The 27,532-nt window shown below is 38.8% G+C and overlaps 2 protein-coding genes across 2 annotated transcripts; one reads left to right on the top strand and one right to left on the bottom strand.

Annotated features, from left to right (window-relative positions):
* Positions 1 to 3,226: 3,226 nt before the first annotated feature.
* LOC130494880 (uncharacterized) lies at positions 3,227 to 5,289 on the top strand. The gene is made up of 3 exons (XM_056985704.1): positions 3,227 to 4,098; positions 4,222 to 4,720; positions 5,032 to 5,289. Exons 1-3 carry the CDS (start codon positions 3,227 to 3,229, stop codon positions 5,287 to 5,289), a joined length of 1,629 nt encoding a protein of 542 aa, XP_056841684.1.
* A 12,272-nt stretch (positions 5,290 to 17,561) lies between these two features.
* Positions 17,562 to 19,122, bottom strand: LOC108860099 (non-specific lipid transfer protein GPI-anchored 1). Its single transcript, XM_018634011.2, has 2 exons — positions 18,708 to 19,122; positions 17,562 to 17,953 (listed from the first exon to the last, which is right to left on the bottom strand). The coding sequence occupies exons 1-2, from the start codon at positions 19,066 to 19,068 to the stop codon at positions 17,724 to 17,726; spliced, it is 591 nt and encodes a 196-aa protein (XP_018489513.1). The 5' UTR covers positions 19,069 to 19,122; the 3' UTR covers positions 17,562 to 17,723.
* Positions 19,123 to 27,532: the final 8,410 nt, after the last annotated feature.

Genomic DNA, 27,532 nt, shown 5'->3' with positions numbered 1-27,532 from the left:
GCTCTTAGACTTGTCCATGTTGAAGTTTCTTAACACCTTCACAGCTTAATCCCCTTGTGATACTGTCAACGTGCCCTGTCACAAGAAATCTCCATACCCAGTATCCTCTTTGCATCTTTAAGGTCTTTCATTTCAAACTCTGAACTGAGGAGCTTCTTCAGATTTTCAATTTGCGGCTTATTCTTAGACGCCAAGAGAATATCGTCAAGATACAAGAGCAAATATATGTATTTATTCTCCTCATACTTCTTTAAGTACACGAAAATGCTATACTCACTCCTTGTAAACCCGTGACCCAGAATGGAGTCGTCGAATCTCATGTTCCACTGACGAGGTGACTGTCTCAAACCATTAGGTTGATCCCTGCAGAAACAAAACTTTCTCAGAATATGATTTGGCTTCATAACCTTTAGGTTGATCCATGTACATATATCATCAAGATACCCATGCAAAAAAAAGTTGTCTTCACATCCATTTGTGAAGCTCCATGTTAAAATGAACCACCATAGATAGTAAAAACCTGATTGATACATGGTTAGCCACTGGTGAGAAAATCTCTTGAAAGTCAATTCCTTCTTTCTGTGGTACCCTTTAACCACCAGTCTTGCCTTGAACCTCGGATCCTTACACTTGCAATACCAGCCTTCCTTTTATAAACCCACTCACAACCTATTGGCTTCTGATATTTTACCCCGTCAACCAGTATCCAATTTCCATTTTTAATCAGTGATGCCATCTCTTCTTCCTCTGCTCGAGTCCATAAATCACTATCATGATCTTCCAAAGCTTCTTGATCAGTACTAGGTTCAGGGCCTTCATGGGCTTCCAAGATTAAATAAGTGAACCCAGCTATAACTTCATTTCCTTCATATACCTGACAGTCTTTGAACTTTGAAGGTTATCTGACCTACTTATTGCCATTTCTCTGACCAACTGAAAGTCACTCAAATTCTGTTGACAAGCAGATACTTCTGAGATCTTAACTTGCTATGTATTCTCTTTCTTCATTTGAGCCTGTAAATTCTCCTTGAACATTAACCTGTTCTCTTTGGTTCCCTACAAGCTCAAAACTAGAATTTATACTAGTTAAATCATAATTGAAAGAGATAGAATTATCTGAGGATTCAGTCTTGTTGATGTCTTTGTACATCAATTCTTCTTAAAACATAACATTTCTGCTAATAACACATCGTTCTTCCTCCATCAACCAGAATCTGAGTCCTTTGCCCATCTGGATATCCAGTGAATACTCCTCTCTTTGATATTTGTTGGGGTCGAAATCGGACAAGGCAAAATCGGCATCCAAATTTCCGTTAAAAATTATTTACCTAAGAATTTTTTACGGTTTTTCGGAAAAGAAAAACTTATACGAAAAATTTGCGGAAGAATCCTGTTTTAAGACAACGATTCTTTAAAAATACGATTTCTTAATCAACGATTTAAGAAATCAACGATTTCTTAAAACAACGATTTCTCAATCAACGACTTAAGAAATCAACGATTTCTTAACAACGGCTTAAGAAATTAGCGATTTCTTAATCAACGACCTGAGAAATCAGCGATTTAAGAAAGAAACGATTTCTTAAATCAAACAGAACATTGTTATCAAAGGGCCAAACCTCCGCAAACAAGCATCCTAAGAGAATCGTAGCTTCGCGATGGGTTCAAACGCTTGGATAAAGGACCTCGGTCCACGGCATAAACCCGATCGCGATGGCAATCGGGTCACGAACGAGAGCTCGGTTGCTATAGCGAACGTATCACGAGGCCACGCTCGGTTGCTATAGCGACCGAGCTTCGAATATAGCTCGGTCGCTATAGCGACCGAGCCTCGGATGCGGCTCGGGCTGCGGATAGATCTCGGTCTCTATAGCGACCGAGCTGTGGACAAAGTTCGGTCGCTATAGCGATCGAGCGTTCGTATATCGATCATTCTCCGAAACGTCCGAAGTCTTCCGAAACGACGATACGACGTAAAACTATGCATTCTCGACTATCCGTATTCTCCGCAACTCGCGACTATCCGTTTCTTGATCTCTCGATCAAATGGAATCGTCCCTTTGGTTTACGATAAAAACCACGGAAACTTAACCTTATCGGAAAAATCGTAAAAAACATCTCGAATTGAAAAGACGGCCCAAAGGGTCCTAAACTTGATTTGAGGCCCACTTACGATTTTTTAAAAACCCATAAACCTTAGGACGGTTTATGCTTGGAGGATAAGCATCAGTTTCCGCGGATAAATGGAAACTTTCCGCAGATAATCATGAAGAGCTCTAGGCGAGAGGCATAGAGGCATCACTTTTCCAGAGCAACTTAGCACTTAGAGCGTTTTAGGCAACTTTCTGTATTTGTTTTTCGAGCTGCGACTCAATTAGGTGTAGCCCTCTTCGGGTATTAGAACTAGGATCTCGCCAACAGCTCTCGTAGCCGAAGCACGTTATCATGTTGTTGTTACGCTGATACGTAGATTCGGAATAAAATTCTTCTTGCCCTTTTTACGATTTTTATTTTATTTTTTGTTATTGTCGTGTTCTGATTGCTTGACGTGTGGTTTCTCAGAAATCCGGGACCTCTGGGAAATTAGGGTTTTTCTACTTTCCTAAAATATACGAAATATTGACGGTGCGAATTTCGGTTCCCACAGTTTGGCGCTAGAAGGAGGGGGGGGGTACGGATCAATCTTACTCACGACCAGCTCACGCTCAACCAGACATGACAAACGACGATTCAGCGAACTTGCAAACTCCTCTAAACAGAGCACCCAAGGACGTCTTGAACACTCCCGCATCAGATGTTTCCGCGGCCGACGCACCTGCTAACACCGCGTTGCTCGACGAGTTCAAGAAGCTGCTTTCCGCCTACGAAAAAGGTAGGAAGAGCAGGATAAACTCGTGGGAACCCTGACCAAACAGGTTCAAACCTTAACGGCAAGGTCCCGCACAGTTCTGCCTCGCGGAGCCACGAAACTCCGCGGAAGGAGGCTCGAGTTCGCGACCCCACACGATAGGCATGGAACTTCGCAGGAACGTCCTTCCGGACAAAACCCTAGCGAAACATCCCATGTCGCGAAAGGCAACTCGGAAAAACCTCCGACATCCGAAAAGGACACTCAGGAGGATGAAGTCGAGCGTATCGACTTGGACACTCCGACGCAGACGCCGACGTCCATCCAAGAAGAACCCGCAGCCGTTCAGCTTGGGAAAGTTCTCCGTTCGACAAACTCATGACGGAAGAAGAGGAAAACCTCTATTGGATCGAACAGGAGGAACTTGCCGAAAGGCAAACTGAGATTACTCGCCGCGAACGCCGACAAGCTCGGAAAACCGCTGGAGAGGATCCTGATATACGCGATCTCCGCGATTACATCACCAAGACCGCCGCGGAAGTAAGGGCAGTGAAATCGCAGATCCACCACGCCACGAGTGCTGCCCCAGAAATCGACAGGCTGCTCGAGGTGGCTCGTAAAACGCCCTTCACCGCGCGAATCTCCGAGACTGTGTCTAATCCGGGAAAGCTCAAGATACCGATGTATAACGGTATGACCGATCCAAAGGCGCATCTCCAGGCGTTCCATATTACTATGGGAAGAGCCAGGCTTAGAGAAAGCGAGAAAGACGCTGGTTACTGTCGCCTGTTCGTCGAAAATCTCGAAGGTGCGGCGCTCGAATGGTTCTCCCGGTTGAAGCGAAACTCCATCGGAAGCTTTCGCCAACTCGCATCGGAATTCCTCCTCAAATACTCTATGTTCATCGATAGAGAAACTACCGATGTCGATCTCTGGAGCTTAACGCAAGAAGAGGGCGAGTCCCTCCGAGAGTTCATAAGCCGATTCAAACTGATCATGGCGAAGGTCAGCGGAATCAGCGACAAAGTCGCCATCGACGCGCTTACGAAGGCGCTCTGGTACAAGTCAAAGTTCAGAAAGTGGATAACGCTCGAAAAACCTCGCACGATCCAGGACGCCCTCCACAAAGCCTCGGATTACATAATAATCGAAGAAGAGACCAAAGTCCTGTCGCAAAAACATAAGCCGACAAGGAACTCTTCGAAAGACGTGGATCCAAAATCAAAGAAGAAAATCTCTCGTAACGACAAGTTTGTCCATCATGAGGGGGAAGAATTCCAAGGCGCGCACAACTAAGCAATTAATCCGGAGCAGGACAGGACTTCGGGAAATACGTGGAACCGTAACCAGAGTTACGACAAAAACATATACAGCGAGTTCCATCAGACCGAAGGTCACTCCACGGCTAACTGCAAAGTCGTATGGGCAAGGCTGGCCGCGAAGCTGCTTGCTGGAGAACTTTCTGGAGTAACCAGCGTCAAGGATCTAATCCTCGACTCCGACCGTCCGCCAAAAACCAATAAGAATCCCACCGCAGAAAACTCGTCGCTGAGAAATCAGGCCGGGGAAAAATGCGAGAGAAGACCGGACGATAGGGGGAACGATAACTCCCGAAGGAGGGTCAACATGATCATGGGAGGATCCCAATACTGCAAGGACTCGGTCTCGGCCATCAAGGCCTACAACCGGAAAGCCGAGTCGACTGCGAAGTATCCCCCACGGTCGCCTCCTCGAGACGGACGAAACATCTCGATCACATTCACTGAAGAAGAGGCCTGCAGAATCGATCAGCCTCACTGCGATCCCTTGGTCGTCGATCTCGTGATAAGAGATCTCGAAGTCGCGAGGATACTCATCGACACCGGAAGTACGGTAAACTTAATCTTTCGCGATACCTTAAGAAGGATGGACGTCGAGCTCGGAGAAGTCACCCCGGTACCAAAACCACTCACGGGTTTCTCCGGACAAACATCCATGACCCTGGGATCAATTCAGCTACCCGTCATAGCAAAAAACATTACCAAGATCGTTGACTTCGCCGTGGTAGATAGCCGGCGATTTACAACACGATCATGGGAACTCCATGGCTAAACGCCATGAAGGCCGTTCCCTCAACTTATCACTTGGGTGTCAAATTCCCAACTAGGACTCGAGTCGCCCCAATCTAAGGTTGTCAAAAACAGTCGCGACTTTGTTTTCTAGCGGAGCATAAGTTAAGGCAGATCACGACGACCTCCACGGTTAAACGCAAGCGAACTCAGCCTTCCGCCGAGGATGCCCCGACAAAGGGCACAGCGACATCTCCAGCGGAAGCAGATTCGGAGATCGGAACCATCCCCAACTCCGAAGACAACGTCACAACTCAGCGGGAAGAGGAAAATCCCGAGGTGGACGTCGACCCCGCGACTAAAGCGGTCGACGAAATACCAACCGACGAGTAAACACACTCGCGACACAAATAGAACTACGAGATGGCTTGATTCTCGAAAGAGGTATGTAGGCAGCTCGTCGAAACCCGGCGAGTTCAGCTATCCCCTCGCCAAAAAAAGGGGGGGATTGGGTATGTATACTCGTATACTCCCGCAAAAGGTCGAAAAACCCCGCACTTGTATTCAAAATTTTCGAAACTTTTTCAATAAAATTCTCTTTCTCAATCTATCAATTCCTTAACATCCCAAAAAACAAAAAATGTATCCTCAAGAAAACGCGAGACGTCGCAGTTTTACTGAAGATATTCAGTTCGTATCATCCGTCAAAATAGTCCATCCGCGACTTTAAACATTTTATCAAAATAGTCCGTCCGCGACTTTAAAACAACCATGAAAATAGTCCCTCTGCGACTTTAAAAACGAAAACAAACCCGTTGATTCGCCCCAACAGGCAAACACAGAAACATTTCACTTAAACAAATTCGTAGTCAGATCTTTTCACAAGATCCTCTTACATCCGACCAGGATACCATAGCGCGCTATACAAGAAAACTGAAATTTTGTCTAGCACTTCGTAAAGGAAGTAGCTCGGTTCATACCCAGACAAATTATATAAGCCGATAACACTTCGCGGATTTTAAAACGGTGTGAATCAGGTCAAAATCACAAACAGGCAAAACGGAAGCCGATCAGTCATCGCATAGCCTTGAAGCTGAGAGTAGACCTAGGTCTTGCCCTAAGCCCAGCCTTGCTGGCACTTAACATCTCACGGACATATTATCAAATACGAGATCCCAAAACATGTCTGTTATCGTTTACACCTAAAACGCTCGCTAAAAAGTAGCATACAGACCAAGCGACGAATTAAGAGTTAGAATACGAAATGACTACTCGCATTCTACCCTCTACACTTGGCGAAAGTATAAATCAGACCGCAAAACATAAATCATCGAAAACTTACTTCAAATTTATATAAAAGCCGCACAAAGACGGCAGAGATTCAAAGCCTTAAAAGGCCAGTCCCGAAATACATAAAATTACGCAACCTACTACGGTCGCGGCATAAACAGATAAAACGGCCACACTTGACCACGAAAATACAACGATAAGGAAAAAACATTTTCTCGACAAATTCAGTAGAGGATAAAGTCGTCCGACGACGAAGTTCCGGACTCCGTCGGATAAGTCACCTCATCATCACCTCCCTCCGCTTTGGTCGCGACCTCCACCGTGTCAGGAGAAACTAGGATCGGCTCCCAGAGTCCCCAGATCCTTTCCTCGATAGGGGGAACAAGCGACTCGGCATGAACGTTGTCCTTCATGCCACCCTGCATAAGGCTCAACTCCTCTTTGTAAACATAATCCCTCTGCTGAGTCCTCGTGAGAGCTCCAACCGATCCGCGACACTCGCGAAATCGCCTACCGCAGCATCGGCTGCCTGGAGATTGTAATACTCCTCCTGGAATCGCGTCGCCCGATTCTGCATCTCGGCGGCAATCTCCCGCTTGGCATGCCTCCTCGCTCGGCGAATCTCTCTAGCATGGTCGGTCGCCGCCCTAAAATTCCGCTCTAAGGTCTCCTCCTGGAGTCGCGCCAAATCATTCGCGTTTTTCTCCGCTTTGAAGCACCAAATCCTCGACTCTCTCTGGCTATCCACCAACGCCAAGCCGAGATTGTTCATCGCCTGCAAAATTCGAAAATAGAATTTTTATTTTTACGAAGATAAAAATACGATCGAATAATAAGGAGAATACAAGAAGAAGTAAAAACTAACCCCGTTTACCACGCGAGAAATCTCCGCCAATACTTCAGGCCTCTCTGTTTCCTCCACAAAGGGGAACGGATTAGGATGATCAGGAAGAACGGAAAAAAAGTCATCAAAATTGGGCATTGGCGCATCACTCGAACCGCTCCCATCGCCAAAGCCAAGAGACGGATCCCATCCCGAAAGAGGAGAATCGTCAACGGGAAAATCGTGATCCTCCACCTCGATGTCTTTGTCTTTTCGCGGCAACTAAGGCGACCTCTCTACCGAAACACGCTCCGGGAGATGCTTGACAGGAGCAAAATCTATGTCACCTTCCGCCTCAAAATCGGAATGAACCATTTGGATCGCCTTCCGAACCCTCTGACGGGTAAAACTGATCCACCAATGATCACCGCTCCTAAGCGCGTCTCTCACCTCAATAATGTCCCTAGGCCAGGGATGGATCACGCTAATGTGCGGAAGAGGATTCAGAACCGTTCGGAACATCAGAATAAACTCCTCCGCAACGGACGCAGCATTGAGTCGGACGTAGAAGAAAAATTGTTTCCAATTGTTAAAATTGGAAACAGTTCCCCTAACTACCAGCATCATGGTACGAGGAGTCAGTCGCCAGGAGGCCGACTCCCGGTTGTATTGTACCCGCAGAAGAGCCTCAAAATGGTCGGCAGTGAGGGATAAGCTGCGCTCGTAACTCAGAATTACGACACCGATAAGGATCTCGAAACTCGTAGGGCTCAGTTGGTTTAAAGAAACTTGAAAACGGTCCAGTACACGGACAATAATATCAGGGATCGGAAACCAAAGACGGCAACGCATTAAAACAGCCTCGTAGCACGTGAAGTAGCCTTCCGGAGGGTGGTCGGCATTTTCTCCGCACTTGGGGATCCGGAACTCAACCGCATCTGGAACTCCGGCAAACTTCCGAAGCGTCTCGAGGAAAATATCGGTGGTCTTGCTCGGTAGGTGGGCCCCCGTTTTCTGAGATCGCGATATCGGAAACTTTTCTTCTCCGGGACATTTGATTCGATCACTTCTCGCTTTCCAATACGCATCACATTCAGCCGCATTCGGAGGAAACTCGAACTTGGCTTTCGGGACGAGGAGCTCTTCATCATGATTGCAATCGGGAGGAGAAGTCACGGAAGTCTTCTTCTTAGAAGACTTCTTTCCGCTTCGAAACAACTTTGACATTTTGGTGAAGGATTCTCTTTTTTAAAAAAATTTATTTTCTTGAGAGGATTCTTCAAAGAAAGTGTTATGAAAGATGGGTGAGTGAAAATGAAAGAGTTACCCCCTCTTTTATAAACTTCAGGATTTACTATTCAAGTTCGGACTTTTGGATACTAATTTGGCCTAAAAACTCACCTAAACTCGCCAAACCGTACGACAGAATCTCGTCAACCCACGATTCTACCGAACTGGGGGCTAACTGTTAGGGTCAAAATCGGACAAGGCAAAGTCGGCATCCAAATTTCCGTTAAAAATTATTTACTTAATTTTTTACGGTTTTTCGGAAAAGAAAAACTTATACGAAAAATTTGCGGAAGAATCCTGTTTTAAGACAACGATTCTTTAAAACGACGATTTCTCAATCAACGATTTAAGAAATCAACGATTTCTTAAAACAACGATTTCTCAATCAACGACTTAAGAAATCAACGATTTCTTAACAACAGCTTAAGAAATTAGCGATTTCTTAATCAACGACCTGAGAAATCTGCGATTTAAGAAAGAAACGATTTCTTAAATCAAACGGAACATTGTTATCAAAGGGCCAAACCTCCGCAAACAAGCATCCTAAGAGAATCGTAGCTTCGCGATGGGTTCAAACGCTTGGATAACGGACCTCGGTCCACGGCATAAACCCGATCGCGATGGCAATCGGGTCACGAACGAGAGCTCGGTTGCTATAGCGAACGGATCACGAGGCCACGCTCGGTCGCTATAGCGACCGAGCTTCGATTACAGATCGGTCGCTATAGCGACCGAGCCACGTATACAGCTTGGTCGCTATAGCGACCGAGCTGCGGACAAAGTTTGGTCGCTATAGCGATCGAGCTTTCGTATATCGATCATTCTCCGAAACGTCCGAAGTCTTCCGAAACGACGATACTACGTAAAACTATGCATTCTCGACTATCCGTATAGCCGTTCTCCGCAACTCGCGACTATCTGTTTCTTGATCTCTCGATCAAATGGATTCGTCCGTTTAGTTTACGATAAAAACCACGGAAACTTAACCTTATCGGAAAAATCGTAAAAAACGTCTCGAATTGAAAAGACGGCCCAAAGGGTCCTAAACTTGATTCGAGGCCCACTTACGATTTCTTAAAAACCCATAAAACTTAGGACGGTTTATGCTTGGAGGATAAGCATCAGTTTCCACTGATAAATGGAAACTTTCCGCAGATAATCATGAAGATCGGAAAAATGGAATATTTCCATTTTTTGACTATGACGGCTTAAGGGCAAAAGGGGGAAGCGTAAACCGACCTTGGAGGGAGTATATAAGGAGCTCTAGGCGAGAGGCATATAGGCATCACTTTTCCAGAGCAACTTAGCACTTAGAGCGTTTTAGGCAACTTTCTGTTTTTGTTTTTCGAGCTGCGACTCAATTAGGTTTAGCCACCTTCGGGTATTAGAACTAGGATCTCGCCGACAGCTCTCGTAGCCGAAGCACGTTATCATGTTGTTGTTACGCTGATACGCAGATTCAGAATAAAATTCTTCTTGCTCTTTTTACGATTTTTATTTTATTTTCCGTTATTGTCGTGTTCTGATTGGTTGACGTGTGGTTTCTCAGAAATCCGGGACCTCTAGGAAATTAAGGTTTTCCTACTTTCCTAAAATATACGAAATATTGACTGTGTGAATTTCGGTTCCCACAATATTGGTTTCATCTTCCCTTTACCCGTATGAACGTACAATACACACCCGAACCTTCTTAAACTTGAAAAATCTGGTAGAGTTGATGTCCACATCTGCTCTGGAATATTGAAGTCAATGGCTGAAGAAGAAAGCATGTTGATCACATAAGCTGAGGACGATGATGTCTCTGCCTTGAACTTCAGATCCAGTCCGCTTTCACTGAGCATACTTTGCACCTTATTCATAATCCTTCTGTTCAGCCTCTCAGCCACCCCATTTTGCTGAGGAGTGTAAGTACACTTCCTATATGATATACCATGAATTTTACCAACTTTAGCCATGATATATAAATGTTTTAGGATATGTTTACCTTATTTTGGAGTCTTTTAGCATATTTACAGGTTCATGTGTGATTTGGAGTAAAGTGGTGAATTTGGAGAATTTTGAGATAAAGATAGAAGAAGCTCGTAGCTGACTATCGAACTAGTTAAGAGGTCGACATTCAGAGTCAACCATCGATAGACGGACATCATATGTCGTCGATCGACAGCGAAGTGCGCAAGGCCCGACTTGGTTCTCAGCCGACTTATAGCCCAAGTCTCATACATTTACGAAAATACCCATGACCGACTTTAAACTAATGTTTAAATGCTCTGCCATTGTTCTAGGCAACACAAGCTTTCATACTTTCTTATTTTCACAGCAAACATATTTAGGGTTTTTAACTAGTTAGGAGAGAAGATCCAAGACTCCTTCATAGATTGCATTGGAACTCTAGTTTTTCCTACTATATTCTATTTATTTATGCAATTTATATTTATGATTTCTATGATTTACTTTGCTATGTCTGAGTAATCATCTTATTAGATTTAGGGTTCATATATAGATTATGAAGGATTAGCCCAAACTATAGAATTGCTAAGTTGTTAGTGATATCCATCAATTGAATTCTACTTATTACTTGTGTTCTAGAGTAGCTAACTAGAACCCTGATATTAGGATAATTAGGCGCATTCGACAGCTTGGTCTCTTACCTGAATTGATTCTTATTGAGTTAGGATTGTTAGAGAAAAACGACACCAAGGAAACCTAATGGACCATTCGGATAGCACATTTAACCCGATTCAAGGTACCATCGATCAACGTTAGAAAGGAATCTATCGACAGTCACTACGTTTTCATATAGTGAAAGCTGAATACTGGACTTGGATAACTAGTAGACTCACATGCGACAACTGGATATCTTTACATTAGAACTTTCAAGTTCTAGAATGTCATATAAACAACTTTAACTTCTATATCATTATAGTTCTGATTACATGAAACCCTAGATTTAAGACTTTTTCATATTTGACAGCTCAAACCAATCAATTGAATAACTGCCTTGTTCATCTTGATTTTACTGTTTTAAACATATTTACCTAGCTTAAATACTACTGATTAGGATCTATTGTGTGCCCTTGCTCTTTATGGATTTAATCCCTAAGTACTACAATTGAACCTCTTATTTGAGAGAGTAAAAATTACTTCTTAGGATAGTTTGAGTGATATCAAATTTGGAGTCATTGTCGGGGAGCTTTGATCGCCATTAGATCTTATCTAGTTCAATTTAGTCTGATTTATTTTCATTTTTCAAATTATTCATAAAACTTTTTTTCTTGACTTTGTAGATGCATGCTCAACATTACCAGAAACAACAAGAAAAAACAACTACTCTTCTCAAATCCTGCACGTTTGGAATGCTCAATCCGCAAAGAGAAATACACCGCATCGATCAACAACAACCTCTTTTTGTCAACCGAAACTCACCAGGAACCATCGGCCGATATTCTTCATCCGTCGACCGACACTCCACATACGACATCGATCGACACTTCTCACCGAATGCTGTTCGACACAAATCCGCTAGACATGGTTGCAACTCTAGTTATTATTAAGGACCGAGAATAAAAACATGCATGACTAGGATGGTCATCTGCGTAATGCAGCAAGTTATAGAATAGATGATCAGGGGGCTGCAATCCATGATACTGATGTTGATACCGCTACAGCCACTCCTCAAATTGTAGACGGGGGCTGCTCGACTCATAACGTTGGTTGATTACAACCGCCCAGATTAATACTACGCCAACAGATCGCTATTCGTCCTCAAGCTATCCAGAGGAACGATTTCGAGTTAAAACCCCAGTAATTTACACTAGTGGGACAGAGACCCTATTGTGGGTTATCACACGAGCATCCTATGGACCATCTGGAAAGGTTCGAGAATTTGGTTTCTGCCATTAAAGCCAATGGAGTCCTTGAGGACTATATTCTTTGCAAACTCTTCAAATACTCACTTGCTGGAGATGCTACGCACTGGCTTAAGCAGTTACCACCAGGATATCTTACATACCGGACTGACATTAAGAATGCATTCTTGCCTAATTTCTTTGATGAGGCACGCGCCGAGGACTTAAGGAGAAAAATTGATACATTCACACAGGAGCCCACAAAGTCATTAAGAAGCTTCTGGATCAGATACAAATCCTATCAGAGAAAGTATCCACACCATGAATTCAATGAGGTGCAGCACCTCAGCACTTTCTTCAGAGGCATCGAACTGGCATATCAGATAGCTTTGGACACTGCTAGTGAAAGAAATTTCAACACTAGGAATCCAGAAGAGGTTGTGAGATTTTTTGAGAATTTGGCATCTAACAATAGCACCAAGAACACTGATTTTGAGAGGAGAAAATCTGCCACTATCCTTGGGAAGGAGTAGATGGACGATGTAAAGCCTAAGCTAGATAGTGTTCATAAGCTTCTCAATAAGCAGGTTAGCTTTGCAGAGGATGTGAACTTCTTCAATGGCACTAACTTTCAGAATCAAAAGTCTGAAAATCAGAGTGGAAACATAAACTTCTAGGACAATGGACAGAGAAGTAACTACAATCAGAGTTCACAATATCAGAAATTCTACAGCAAAACCTACAACAACAACAACAAAGCTTATGGAAGTTCTTCCTACCAGAATCCACCACCACAGACTCAAGAAAACAAGATTGAACCAATTCTTGATTTGGTTCTTAAACAAGCTGACAATGGATTTTAATGGGAAGATAGATGATGTCTACACCAACCTTAACACAAAGTTTAAATTTTTGAACACACATGTGAAGAAGTTCGGATGCATGTGGTTCTGACAGAAGAAGCTGTTAATAATCAAGTGGCCTTCACAATGGTAAAAAGAAATCAAGCACTTAAGCACCACATGAATGCCATAATAGATGATGATTTCTGGCAAGTGGTTAAAGAGGAGAAGCTTTAGGAGGGAGATTTCGAAGTTAAGAGATCTATGAGTTTCGGCAGATCACACTAGTTTTGATCAACACCAAGAGAGGAACATCGATCGATGGAGTCGGACGAGTACCGACTGACATATCATGTCCAGCATCGATCGACATCTTCTATGGAATCAGTTCGATTGTGCAAGACAGTGGGGATTTTAACTCATGAGGAGTTCGCAGCTAGACACCCACGTCCACCCAAACTCTACCATCTATCTATGGAAACCATCAATCTACACCATGAGCCAGTCACCGATCGATAGAGAGAGTTAAAAGACGATCGACAGGAGTGCTCTAGCATCTATCGAAGACCACCTATCACCTATCGAGTGCAACTACTCAAAGTCGATGTAGCCAGACTTAATGCACTCGGAAACCTATATAAACCTTCATAAACATCAACAGACAACATCAGTAAGCAATCTGAAGATGCATCAGAGCCTATGCAAATTTACTAGACTACAAAAAGAAGAACCTTGGGGAGAAGAAAAGAAAAAGTTTCAAAGCATCTTAAGAGAGGATGTTCCATGAGGTCATAGAGAAGCTGAAGCATAGGATTACACTGAAGAAGAAAAGTGCTCCTGGAAAATTTGTAGTGTCATGCTTGATAGGAGGCATTGAGTACCCTTGTGCACTCTGCGACACAGGTTCTTCAATCAAAAATATTTCTAAGATAATGGTGATCATCTAAGATTACAGATAGAGCCTACAGGAGACTCGTTCACTTTTGTGGACTGCTCTAGGAGGAATTCAGGGGGAATCATCAGAAACCTTGAGGTGCAGATTGGTAATGCCTAGTTCAAGTAGACTTTCATGTGCTGGACATTGAGCTGAATTGGAATTCTTCTCTACTACTTAGGAGAGCCTTCATGGCTACCATAGGAGTAGTTTGCAACATGCCTGAAACTCATTGACTCGAATGTCTACTATGATCCAGTGAGAGTTTTCAAGTCACATACGTTCTACATGAAGATTGGACATGATCCGGGATTCATAGCAATATGTTATTCGGAATCTGGAGCTGAACGTGAATGGGATGGAGAAGCATCGATCAACACACATGCCGGCTCATCGTTTGATTGTCGCATTGAAAAGGCAATCAATAAACATCTTGAAACATCTATCCATAGTGATACATCTAATGAAATTGACGATTTTCCAGGAGAATCAATCAACGATTGGGAAAATGACTATTACCAACCGAATTTTGAAGTCAACACTGCTACACCTTCAAGAAGGAAGATCCGTGTATGTGTAACCTGATGAGTATGGAGCATACATAGATAAGATGGCAATGCACAATCACTGGATAGTAGGATCATCAATATATCTAAAGAGGATATAGAAGCAATATTGGGGACGATTGATAGATCGGGACAAAATTATCTGAGTTTACCACAGTATGAGGGATGTTTTCAGATGCCTGAAGTTCATCATACGCCTTCGCAAGAAGAAGACAGATACACTAGAGAAGAAGTCATGAAAATAATGCAGAAAATTATGGCTGATCAGAATAAGATGTTCCATCAGATGAATCGCACCATGGACATATTTTTCTTTTCCCTCCAGAACAGCATTTCTTGGATAAGCAATATAATGGAGGAGCTGCAGCAAAAATTGGAATATAATCAATAGATCATTCAGAGGCAGCAGGAATATAGAGCCATAGATGACAAAGCAATCAAGAACTTTGTCAGTACCTAGTTCGAGATGATCAAAGAGGATGTTGACTATTGTCTTTCAACTCATACACTACTTCCTTTCAATCCATAAACCTCCAAAAAGTTAAGCTAAATGACTATAACAAACCGCTTAATGGGAGACAACCCATTGGTAAGATTTACTTAGTTTTCTTGTAAATTTTTATTGATTTTTCGTTTTATTTTATTGCAGGTCAAAAATAATATCCAAAGAGACGATTGTACCTAGTATCGACCGATGAGACCATGTTGATATCGATTGACAATACGACATCAGAAACGGTCGATTGCCACTTAATTTTGTCGATCGAGACCGATATCAGCGATCAGGTATATCGTTTTCCTTGTTCAGTTTTGTCCTTATGATTTATGGTTTCGCCAAACTTCCACTTAATAAACACTGGGGACAATGTTATTTAAGTCTGTGGGCGAGGTTTATTGATATTTATTTTATTTTTTGAGTCTTATAAAATGTTTCTTAAAAAAAAAAATTATTTAGTCAAGATGGAGATTGTGTAATTTAGTCGCTACTCTAATCACTCTCTAGCACCATTTAGATTTACTAATTGCAAGATGTATTTGATGGAAACACTGCAGTTTATCACGTAATGCTAGCATCCACACCTACTGAGAATGTCTAGAGAAACCAAAGCTGACTTCCAACTTTAATTGACTTAACTTGTTTGTTTTGGGGCTTGGTATACATTGGATTGGAGTCTTAACATCCATTAGTATAAAAGATTGAGATGATTTTATAGAATATGCAGAGAGATAGGTATATTACCTCTAATCCCATTATTCTAATTCATAAAGGAATAATCACACATCGTTGGAAGCGAAGAATATGTAAATTACATGTGACCCCATTATTCGCCTACACTTTGTCAAAAGTAGAGAAATTTACAAATTTAATAATATGAACAAGATGTATACATTAGCATCACTGTTCATTGTCATTTAAATAAATAGGATTCAGAGAAGAGAGAAGAGAGAAGAGAGAAGAGAGAAGAGAGAAGAGAGAGAAGGAAAGAGTCAGAAAAGACTACATGTTGGTCCAAATACTTGCTTGAGTTGATTCCATATATTCAGTAATCGATACTCTGGTATCATTCAAATTACCCAAAGAAGTGATTTGTACTCTCTCAAATAAGAGATTCAGTTGTATTACTTATGGATCGAATTCACGGGGAGTTAGAACACATAACAGATCATAATTAGCAGTGATAAGATAGGTAATAAGTAAGAAAGTAAATAGCAGGGGTGAACAAGACAGTTGTTCAGTTGATTGGATTGAAGTTTGTAAACAATAATAATAAAGTGATAGATCTAAGGTTTTTATTTAGGTAACCAAGATTATAATAATATAAATACTAAATTGTATGTAAGATATTCGAGAAATCAAACTTAAACAATCACTGCAAGAAAACAAAGCAATAGCGACATACATTAAAGACATCAAAATCATGTCGCTAATTAACGTCATCTTAGAAGCATCCTAACGACATATTATCACATCTTTAATTTACGTTGTCATAGTAACAATTTAACGTCGTCCAAGCAAAAAAACGACGAGAAAATTAGCCCGGGAAGCAATCGTTTAATATCAAAAGACACATCAGCAACACGTTAAAATTGGTAGTTTGAATATGTTATCCAGTTCATACCCAGAAAAATTGTTGCCAGTGATAGTCGCGGAAGCCGCTGTTTTTTACGGCGACCACTAAAGTGGATTAATTAACAGTTGCGTCAGTAATCCACGACCAATTAATATATTGCATAATCATTTGAATTTTTTCTCAGTTGTTCGCTGTTTCTTTATCGCTCCCGCTGATGTCTGCGCCTAAGAAACGAACATGACTTATATAAATGACGCTAGGTCGTCGTTATTTAACGACATATTTATGGTGTAAGACGTCGTTGATATTACCGACAAAAAGTGGTTTCACATAAATGTCGTTTGCACCTAGTTTATCAAAACTTTTAACGACATCAAATAGTTAGTACTTCAAAGATCTATGTATGTTTACTCCAAGAACTGACCAATGAACATAAGTTTCAACATCTATGTATGTTTCAACATCTATGTATGTTTACCTAATTTCACCACATTTGGCAAACTTTTAAAGTATAAGAAGTGAAATAGTATTGTTTTATAGCTGCAGCCTGACTGGAACAAGGTATAATGATGTTAAATACATTCAACGACTGAATGTATCTTTCGTAGACGCTAGCTAAAGTCATACAGGTTCGAAGAGAGATAGAGAGCTATAAAGACAGGAAAGCCAGATTGTGATGTTCTTGAGAATCTCACACAGTGGGGGACCAATCTCACACAGTGCTGGACCTCAAAATAATAAGACCAGAAGCAACTAAAAATACTTAAACCACTGGACTATCAGCGAACTTTAACTTAGCCGCCAAAATATTATCTATAAAAATAAAGGTAGGAAGCCTGAAGTTCCTATGCTTCCCCTCAGGGTCGCCATTGATCATACATCCTCTCCTCCCACCTCTGTACCAACACACCCCACAAATTCTCTTAACAACGACTTTGGTCTTGCAACACCAAACTCAGTTAAGTTAAAAGTTAGAACCTAAAAATAACTTTTGAAAGTTGGATGATCTTAGTTATGTGCGAGATTCGATTAAGTGGAATGTTCCCTCATTACGACAAATGGTCCGAACCAAGAAACACAGTTGAAACGATAGTCTTGAAATTTTTGAAACAAAAGCACCACATAATAAAGAAAGGTTACATCCCTAATGTTACGTGCCTACCATCTAGGCCAAACCCATCCTAGGCAAGATCGAGACAAAGGAGAAGGCCATCAAAGCGAGAGCTAAAGCCACGGTGGCGTGACCATCTCTTATGGAAGGTGATCCTCCTGTACCCGTAGACGTCGTTGGAGTTGCAGGAGACTTCCCTACTGGAGCCGCTGGTGTTGTTGTTGATGTGGCATTGCTTGTGAATACGGCTGCGTCTGGTGAGCTCGGTGAAATCCCGAGAAGCTCTGTTCATTCATGCATATATTAACATATAATCATTTAACAATGTATATGTACCATCGTCATTTCCCAATATAACATGGCACTATTATTGTTAACTAGATCTGTATGGTTTAAACAAAACTACAATGTGAAAAGAATACAATGGTTAGTGTAGGAGTGAAAAAAGAAGAAAACAAGAATTTCTTATTTAAATGCAACTATTATTAGATATACAAGTTGGCTGTATTTTGATAGTAAGAGAATAGGTGTATAAAAAGTAGGTTATACTTTTAAATGTGCCACATATTAAATACGATTCGCATGCAGTATATATAGTTGCAACTCAAGACACCTAGCTATCGCATTAAAATATTATAGTAGAAGCATGCGAAAATAATTTTTATGTAGATGTGAGAAAAGGAAAATCAAACTACTGAAGCAATCAGTTAAAAAGAGTATATGAAACTCCTTTACAATTTCGTTACAAAAGAAAAAGAAACTCCTTTACAAAAAAAATATCAATCACCTTGAACATTAAAAACTCCGCACGCTCATGGCTTCAAATAGATATAGCTCAAGAATGACTTCATTATCAATATGAAAATATAACTAATAATCTGTAGTTTTCGATAATAATATTTCCTCAAAAATGCAATGCTGAGATACCAAATCCACTAATCAACAACATGCATTTCTTGGATTTAAACGTAAAGCATACAAATATATATGAACTAAAAATAATTAAAAGTAATAGTATGAAAAGGAGCCAAAACGTACTTGGACAGTCGGAGATGCTAGCGTTGTGGAGCTGACAAGAAGTTGGAAGCTGAATAAGTTTATCTTCTTGGACACCAAGATCCTTCAAAGCTTGTCCTCCTGTCTTCGCTTGCTGTATCACGTAACACAAACACTTTGGATCCCTCTCTTTTGTATCTTCGATAGCGTCACAACACTTCTTGGACGGATTTGGTGCCTTCCCGGTCGCGAAATCCAAACATAATGTCACCTTTTGAAAATCTTGGCTGCACTCGTCTGCCAAAGCTCCCCCTGCCGCCGGAGCTGCTGGTGTAGCCGCGGAGATGGATGCAACAATCGTCATGGTGACCAGGAAGAGATTGAAATGAAGACCCTTCATCATCAGTTTTCTTTTAAATTTATTTGTCTGGTTTTTGCTTTCTTTGGTTTCATTGAGATTTTGTTTGTATTTAAAAGCAAAAATGACTTTGAGGTGTGTGTTGTGTAGTAAATGCCACTGTGGACGTGGTGTGTGTAGTTGGGAGCTTAAATCGACACCTATACACATGAACATTAACGACGCTGATATAGTTTGTTGACTTATTGGCCTTTCTTTTGTTTGCGACTTTGCGTGAGGTATTGTTGACGCTAGAGTCGAGTAACAAACACATCGAATACCAATGGAAAATGTTTAATATGTCAAAAAGAAAAAAAAAGTGAATTTGCTTTTCGGAAATTAACGCTAGAGTAAAGTAACAAACATTATAAGGGCTTTGATCCTAACATTTTTCTTCGTGCCTTTTATACCCAAACAGATTATAAGTGCAAAATCATACGTGGACTAAAAAATTATTTAAAATTTTAACCTAAACTTCAATCCATAACATGAAAACTCCTCTTGACTAATACCGCGTTAGTCAACCATTATGTTGTACAAAACGACAGTGTTTTATATTAAAAGATATTTTTAAAAAGTTACGTTTGCTGGGAATCAAACCCTAGTACTACGGATATAATACACTATTACTAACCACTATAATACAATATTTCAATTGTTCGCTTATTAGTTTTAAAAGATCTATATTTTAATTTGTATATTCTAAAAAAAAAATTCTTGTTTATAATTTTTATTTAGTAAAAATTATAATTTCATCAATAATTTATATATTTCAAGTTTTTTAAACTCTTACAGTACTAATAAGACAAAAATGATATTTATAAATTATTCAATCTAATTTTAAAATGGTTTTCAAATACTTATCTAATTTTAAATATTTAAATTTAAAAAACCTATATAATAGTGATTATAATTTTTTTCTTAAAAATCAAAATTTAACTTTTATGCGAATGTAGAGAGAAATAATCTGAGTTATCATCTCATTTCTAACTCTTAGTGGATCATTACATTCGTTGTTTGTCTACAATGAGAATACTTGACGATTTTAGTTTGCGGAGTCACATGAACATACAAATATAAGCGAAGAGACATGTTTTGGAATCTCATATCGGTTTAGTGATACTATGCTTGAGATGTTTGAGACCAGTGTGCTGCGATTTCGACATGGTTCCGTCTCAGTATTGAAGTCTGTGAAAAGTTCTCGGCTTATGGGACTTGCATTGATCAAGAACCTAGCATCTCTACAAAGAGAATTTCGAAGTCGTCTAGAAATGTTGACCAAAATTTTGGATTTCTTTTATAGCGCGCTATTATCCTTGTGTTAGATGTCTGAGAGCATATATCTATGGGAGATATGGCTAAGTCTTTTTAGGACGTTAGATTTTGTTTGTTGTGATCAGCAACAAACAGAATGGTAGGTGTTACAGTTTTAAATTTGAATCTCCGCGGAGGATACATGTTTGAAAAGATTTTAGTTCGTATGAATGTTTGATCTTCCGAGAGGGACATTTCATCGAGGAGAATACTTTTTGTTTGAAAAATGATCCTTCAGGCGTTTGTGACGTCTCGCGATATTGAGAATCGGGTTTTTCTTTCGTATATCGCATTTTGTGTTTGAAAATTATGCGGGCTTGAAGAGTTTGTTAATCGTTTGTTAGAGTTATTATGAATGTTATTCGTATGATATCCGTTTTTAGGATTATACGATGATCAGTTGTTACTCGGGCAGTTTTAAGTGACTCGTAGATTTCTGTTTGAAACCTTAAAGTATTGCATGATATCGAGTGCGTTTGTGAGATAAATATTAGCGAGAAACTTTAAAGTTGACTCGTTTTCTGTATTGCTAATTTTCTTTTGAATATAGAGTACAAGAGCACAAATATTTTAAAATGTGCGAGTATACGAGTCTACGTATACGTACTCACTCCCCCTCCTCTTTTTTGAGAGGGAGACAACTGGAATATTCTTGCGACGAGTTGCCTACGTACCTTTTCCGAGGATCAAGCCGTCTCGTAGTTCAGTTCATTGCGATGTGATTGCTTAGTTATAGTGTTTTTAGGTGCATTGCGTTACATATTCTCAAAATCTTGACTTCTAGCATGTTGACGATTTCATACGCTCCTAAACAGACCACCTTTATGACTTTTTATGGTCCTTCCCAGTTTGCTCTGAGTTTTCCCACGTTTCGTTCAATGGTGTTTTGGAAAACTATGCGTAGAATTAGATCACCTTCTTTGGACCTGCAATTTTGAACATTCGAGTTGTAGTATCTTGCGTCAGCTTGTTGGTGGTTTTAAATTAGTATGAATGCTTGATCTCGACACTCGTTGATGAGGTCGATATTGTCTAGTAGCATAAAGTTGTTCAAGTTTTCTCGTTCAAGAAGTAGTCTCCTTCGTATTCCAGGAAATTAAACTTTTTCCGGGATAATGCATTATGTCCCATACAAAATGGCGAAGGGATTTTTTTCTTGTTGATCGTCTTGGAGTCTTTCAGTGGGACCAAAGGACAAATTCTAGTTCTTCTGCCCATCGATCTTTTTTAGCGTCTAAGCGTTTAGTACAGTTTTATTAATAGTTTCCGCTTGGCCGTTTCCCTGAAACTGAGATGCATTGGTCAATTGTATCTTCCATTTTTCGCAAAACGCTTTGAACCTAGTTGAGAGAAACTTAGATCCATGTCAGTAGCAATCTCGTATGGAACCCATGTCTAAAGATAATATTCTTCCATATGAAGCTTTCGACTTGGGTATCTTTAATGCTTGCGTATGAATCTGCTTTAAATCATTTTGAAATGAAGTCCGTTAAGACTAAGAGAAATTGTTTATGTTTAGAGTTATGTAGGGGATCGTCAACATCCATTGACCTTTGTACAGATGGATATGGTGATGACATGGACGATAGAACCTCTGCGGGTTGGCGGATTGTTGGTACGTGTCTCTGGCCCTTTTTGCGTTTTTGTGCAAATTTCCCGCAGTCCCTGACCAATAGTAGACACAGTGGCGAAGCCACCCTTTGTCCTATGGGTGTAGGTGCACCCCTAATAATATTATGTTTCGGTTTTTGTTAATTAAATCATTAAGAGTTTGGTAGATCAGTTGGTAAAACTTAAGTTGTGCACCCCCATTGATTCAGGTTCAAATCCTTCTTATGTCTTTTTTCTTTTATTATTAATAGTGCACCTACTACATAAAATTTCTAGCTTCGCCCCTGAGTAGACGTGGTGTCTTATTTTGATCGTAGGAAATTTTCGCTGGAGTCATTTCCGCAAGATCCGGAGTGGACCTCTTCCATGACTTTCCGTGCTTTGTCTCCCTCCACACATGCCATAAGTGGTCCGCAAAATTCTCGTTTATAGATTTCTCCGTCTACCAAAACATATCTTGCAGCCTAGTTTTGATTTTCCGAGCCGTCCATTTTTCTGCAGGGAATGTTCAGTTGGCAATGGAACCAATTGCTCCCTTACCCCTATATCTCATTCCTTAATCTCTCTAGGACACAATTTTTCTTTTAGTTTTATATGTCAAACAAAATATCATAAAATTAAACTGGAAACGTGAATATTTTTTATTTGATTTATAGAATTGATAAAAATATTTCAAAAATCGAAAAAACTGTTTTTTCATATTTTCGCGAAAATCATCAAAATATGATTAAAAAGATTTGAAAATATTTTTTCCAAATTTGAAAAGTATAGAACTTAAATATTTGTCCATGGGTTCACTAATCCATAGGAGGGGGTTAGGGTTTAATTTTGAAGAGAAGGGAGGATTTGATTTAGGAATTTAGGTTTTGATCAAAAAAAGAATTATGAGAAAGGACCATAGGAGATCAAATGAGCCCATAAGAGATTGATTCTAAGAAAATAGGGGCAGGGAAGCTCATGGTCCGTTGGCAATTTATGCTTAAATCGTTCCCAACCATGGCTTATCGCAGCCGTACTCGGACTGTCCCAAGTTTTCTTAAGGATGGAAATCGATTTTGTCAATGTCGTTGTATTGCGACTAGATTAGGTTTACGACAATTGGAACCGATACTTGGGTGTTCTATGAACTCCATTGGAATTACTCGTTTAAGGTCTGGGTCTTAGCTTGATGCCAGGGCCGCCAAAGCGTCCTGCTTGCACATTTTCTGCTCGGGGATTTTCGTGAGAGATAATTGATCGAAATCTTGGACGAGTTTTAAGTACAAGTCCATCCTTTCGTCTATGGCCTTGTATTCGCCGCTGAATATTTTTTGGGACAAATTAAGAATCGCATTACGCATTGATGTTGAATATCTTGAGCTCGTGAGCCAATCGTAACTCAGCAACAAGTGCTTCGTACTCGGCTTTGTTGTTCAAGGCGTCAAAAAGTAGCTAGAATGATACTTCCAATACTTTTTCTTCAAAATCTTCAATAAAATTAACTTAATTTCTTAAAATTTAACTTTATGTAAAAATGTTTCATATTTTAATGATATATTTGCATCATTTAATATTATAATAATTAATTTGTACAACTACTTTTATGTTTTCCAAAAAATAATTATTTTCATATATAAAAATTATATATAGCATCTATATACACACATATACAAATATCTCACCAATAATATTCACTACAAATCAAAATTGGATTTTTGTTGAGGTAAATTAATTTTATAATTTTTAAACAATTTATTTTACCATAAACCTTATAAAGTTATAAGTATTATATTCTTTAAACTACATTTTAATTTTTTATTTTAAACTTGTAGCTATTAAATTTTATCTTATATTTCTGAATTACATAAATTCACACACTTATCATAGCTTTTAAAATATTTATATTGATAGTTTAAATAAAATAATTATTTATATGGTGATAGTTTGTATTTATTATCCTATAGTAATATTTAATTGTAATCTTTTAATTTTATCAGTTTCACTTTAATCAAAAACCAAATTTTAAAAACTAAAAACTAAAATCTAAAAAGCAAAACCTAAAAACTAAAAATCTAAATAAAATCCAAAAACCATGTAAACAATCATCAGTCTCATTATTTTTTTATTTTATATTTCTATCATGTAAAATATATATTTTAAAAAATAAGCTGGTATTATTTTTTGTAGATTTAGTTGTATTGAACAAAGTGGATGAAATATCCAAAAAATCAGTAAATACTTACAAATATCCACAAACTATCGGATATTCGAAAAACCAGATATCCATATTTTTTTGTGAATCAAAGTAAATAAAAAATCAGATATCTATGAAATATAAAGCAAATCACTAGGCCCGGGACTTCGGGTAATCGGTTTGGTTTTGGATAGGACCCATTCGGTTCCGGATGTTTCGGTTATTTAGAAAGTGTATCCAAATAGTACCCGATTAATTTTTGGTTCGGATTCGGTTCGGTTCCAGCCGGTTCCGGATCGGTTTTCGGTTAAACCATTTAAACCCGAATATTATATTTTATTTCTATTTTCTATTTTATTTTAAATTTTTTCAAAGAAAAATAAATTAAAATCAGATATATATATTAGTAAAATGTAAATAAATACAACAAAGAGTCAGTAGCCTAGTGGTATTGCACTAGCTAAATCGCCTTCCACACCCGTGTTCGACGCTTAAGAGGTACATATATATTTGTTTTTACATAGAATTCGGTTTAAATTGGGTATCCATTCGGTTCCGGGTAAATACCCAAACTGACCCGATATCCATGGTTAAATATAATTTGATCCATTGGGTATATTTGGCCTACCCAATCCGATCCGAACCGATTCAATTTCGGGTCGGTTCCAGTTCGGGTAGTCAGATCCGGGTAAAAATTCCAGGCCTACAAATCACAAATACTGAAAATATGGTACTATTTGATCTGTGCTCGGCCCTAATAGACACACATTATGATTCATTATATACTTATACGATTGAATCAATTAATATTTCGACCCACAATCTTTTGTAATCATCAAGAAAAAAATCAGAAGATGTAATTTAAGGATCTTTTGAATTGGTTTGCTTGAAAAGATATCTTAAGAATATGTATCCTCTATATATTAAAAGAGAAGTATTTGTAATTAATGCGTTCACACTATATTTTTTTAATATGCTGACGTGTCGTCTTCGCAATCGTTTAACATTTAATGCGTTTCACGCACTAAGTTTTTTAATTACACTCGAGACAATTTAATGTGTTCGCATTCTATTTTTTTTTCAATAAGCTCTTTTGATTCATACATTTTTAACATTTATAATAGTGAATTGAAATTATTTAAAATTCTCTTTCTACAACTACTGAATAATATCATTTAAAGAGAGTTCATTAAGATTCGCATCAACTAAAATGCTAGAGTGAGAATATTTTAGAAATTGAAAGTTTCATATCTAACTTGATTTTTTTTTAAAAGACATGTGACAGATATATACTGTGATGAGTAGGGTTCAATACTATACTCCAAGTGTATAGATTGTTTCAATATGTTACGTTTGGCAACTGTGATGTCAGATAGTGTCTACACAACTCATGAAGGTTTTTTCAAAGCTCTTTTCGGATCCATGAAGATAACACTTTACTGTTGGGTTCTTTAGAGGAACTTGACAAGATTGAAAGGAGGATACATGTTGGTGAGAACTATGATGATGATGATGATGATGATGATGATGATGGGAATATAACTCTAAACCATGTTTTATGGTCGTGTTCATGGATAGCTGATGGTCTGAGCGAGAATAACTACAAGGGCTTTCTTTAGAGAGCCGATTGCACCGAGATTTTTCTAATACAATCCAAGTTAAAAGTAAGTGGTTAACTTCTAATGATGTTTTCGTATGTGATTATTTAAATTTAATGTCTTTCTTTACCGTTTTTAGATGATCATAAAATCACATGAAGGACTTGATGCAAGATCAGATCGAGAAGACATGAGAAACATGCTATGCGGGTATTCACAATAACATTAATCAAAAATTACATTATTAAGCTTAATAAAAACCAATTTCTATGTTAAAACAACAAAAATAATATTAGATTATCTTATATAAAATACAAAATCTTAAAATGTCACCAACATTGTTTCTACAAACAATACAAATAATATTGGATGTCCTTTTTCTCAAACTATTATTTAGATTTTATTTGATTTTGCAAGCATTTAGAAACTTAAAAATGAAACCATTGGTTCGACATAAAAACTGTCGAAAATTCATATAACATGAAGGCAAACAAATATAATAGTTTTAGGTTTATCACCAAAAAATGAAAAACCTCGACCACTTCAACCGAAAAAACAAAATAAATATGGATTTAGAATGATATTTATATTTTAGGAGGTTAAAAAATAACGTAATACCGAACGAATATCCAGATTAAACATATATAATGTCTTTTTATCTTTAAAAGTAGGACTAGACAAAATATCTGGAACTGAAGAACCAACCCAAAACCGAACAGAAAATCAGGGTCTCGAACTCAATCAGACACGGGGTAAATAACCGAATGGTTCTTAAACTGATGTATCCGAAGAACCGGTACTCAACCCGATCCGAACCGAGAACCGAATGAGTATCCGAAGATTTCTGAAATGTAAATATATATATTTAAAAATACTATTTATAATTATATGTATAATTATTTTAAAAATTAAAATCAGAATTATAAATTAAATATATTAATTATTTTGTGTATTTTCAGATAAAATATGATAGTTTGTATAAAAATACTTAAAACCCTGTGTCTAATGAGTAATTTTAGTTATTTTTTGGTACATTTGGGTAGTTTGGATACAAAATATCCGAACCAAATCGGGTAATATGGTTATTTTGAGTACGAAACAGTTTCAGATATATTAGTTATTTTTTTTTACATCAAAACCGAACCCATTCGAACCCAGAAGGACTCAACTCGAACCCGACTCAGAATTTTGTAATACCCAAACGAGACTTAATTTTCAAACCTGAGAAACCCGATATCCAAAAGAACCGACGGATACCTGAATACTGATGCCTATTAAAAAGATAATAAAATCAATAATCTCATCCCGTGCAAAAGCACGGCTTATTACCTAGTGTTTTGTTATTTCATAATCAATTTCTTCATTTTCGTATGAAAACAACACTCACATTCTTTTCAACACTTACTATTAACTTAGAAGATACAGACTAAACCAACTGTAATCTACTACGCGACCTCCACCATAAACTCATAAGATTGAGAACTTCTATATGGTGTGACATGAAAACAAATTCAGACAGTATATCACTAGTAGGCCTAATCACTATAGGCAATCTTGTTCTATCTCATTTGATCTGGCAATGGACGATCTTGTTAATTGTTCTCTCGCAAACCAACGTGGGCACGAAAGCCATATTCCCAATAAAATAACATACGTCCACACTGGCATTTTTTTTCAAATTTGTATAATCCACAGTTACGTGTCTAGCTCATATTATCCACTTTAGCCAAAGCTACTTGAATGGTCGGAAACGAACACGTGTCATAATATCAGA

This window comes from Raphanus sativus, chromosome 5, assembly GCF_000801105.2.
Source record: "Raphanus sativus cultivar WK10039 chromosome 5, ASM80110v3, whole genome shotgun sequence".
NCBI classification, from domain to species: Eukaryota; Viridiplantae; Streptophyta; class Magnoliopsida; order Brassicales; family Brassicaceae; genus Raphanus; species Raphanus sativus.
Note: the sequence above shows the minus strand (reverse complement) of the source record. Positions and strands in the feature narration are given on the sequence as shown.

Excerpts from the sequence above, each read along its gene's own strand:
- LOC130494880 (XM_056985704.1), top strand. The coding sequence starts at position 3,227 with ATGACGGAAGAAGAGGAAAACCTCTATTGGATCGAACAGGAGGAACTT. Across the intron at positions 4,099-4,221 it reads AAAATCTCTCGTAACGACAA|CGAGTTCCATCAGACCGAAG; the intron begins GTTTGTCCATCA and ends AAACATATACAG. Across the intron at positions 4,721-5,031 it reads TCATCGACACCGGAAGTACG|TCGCGACTTTGTTTTCTAGC; the intron begins GTAAACTTAATC and ends TGTCAAAAACAG.
- LOC108860099 (XM_018634011.2), bottom strand. The coding sequence starts at position 19,068 with ATGATGAAGGGTCTTCATTTCAATCTCTTCCTGGTCACCATGACGATT. Across the intron at positions 17,954-18,707 it reads TAGCATCTCCGACTGTCCAA|AGCTTCTCGGGATTTCACCG; the intron begins GTACGTTTTGGC and ends ATGAATGAACAG.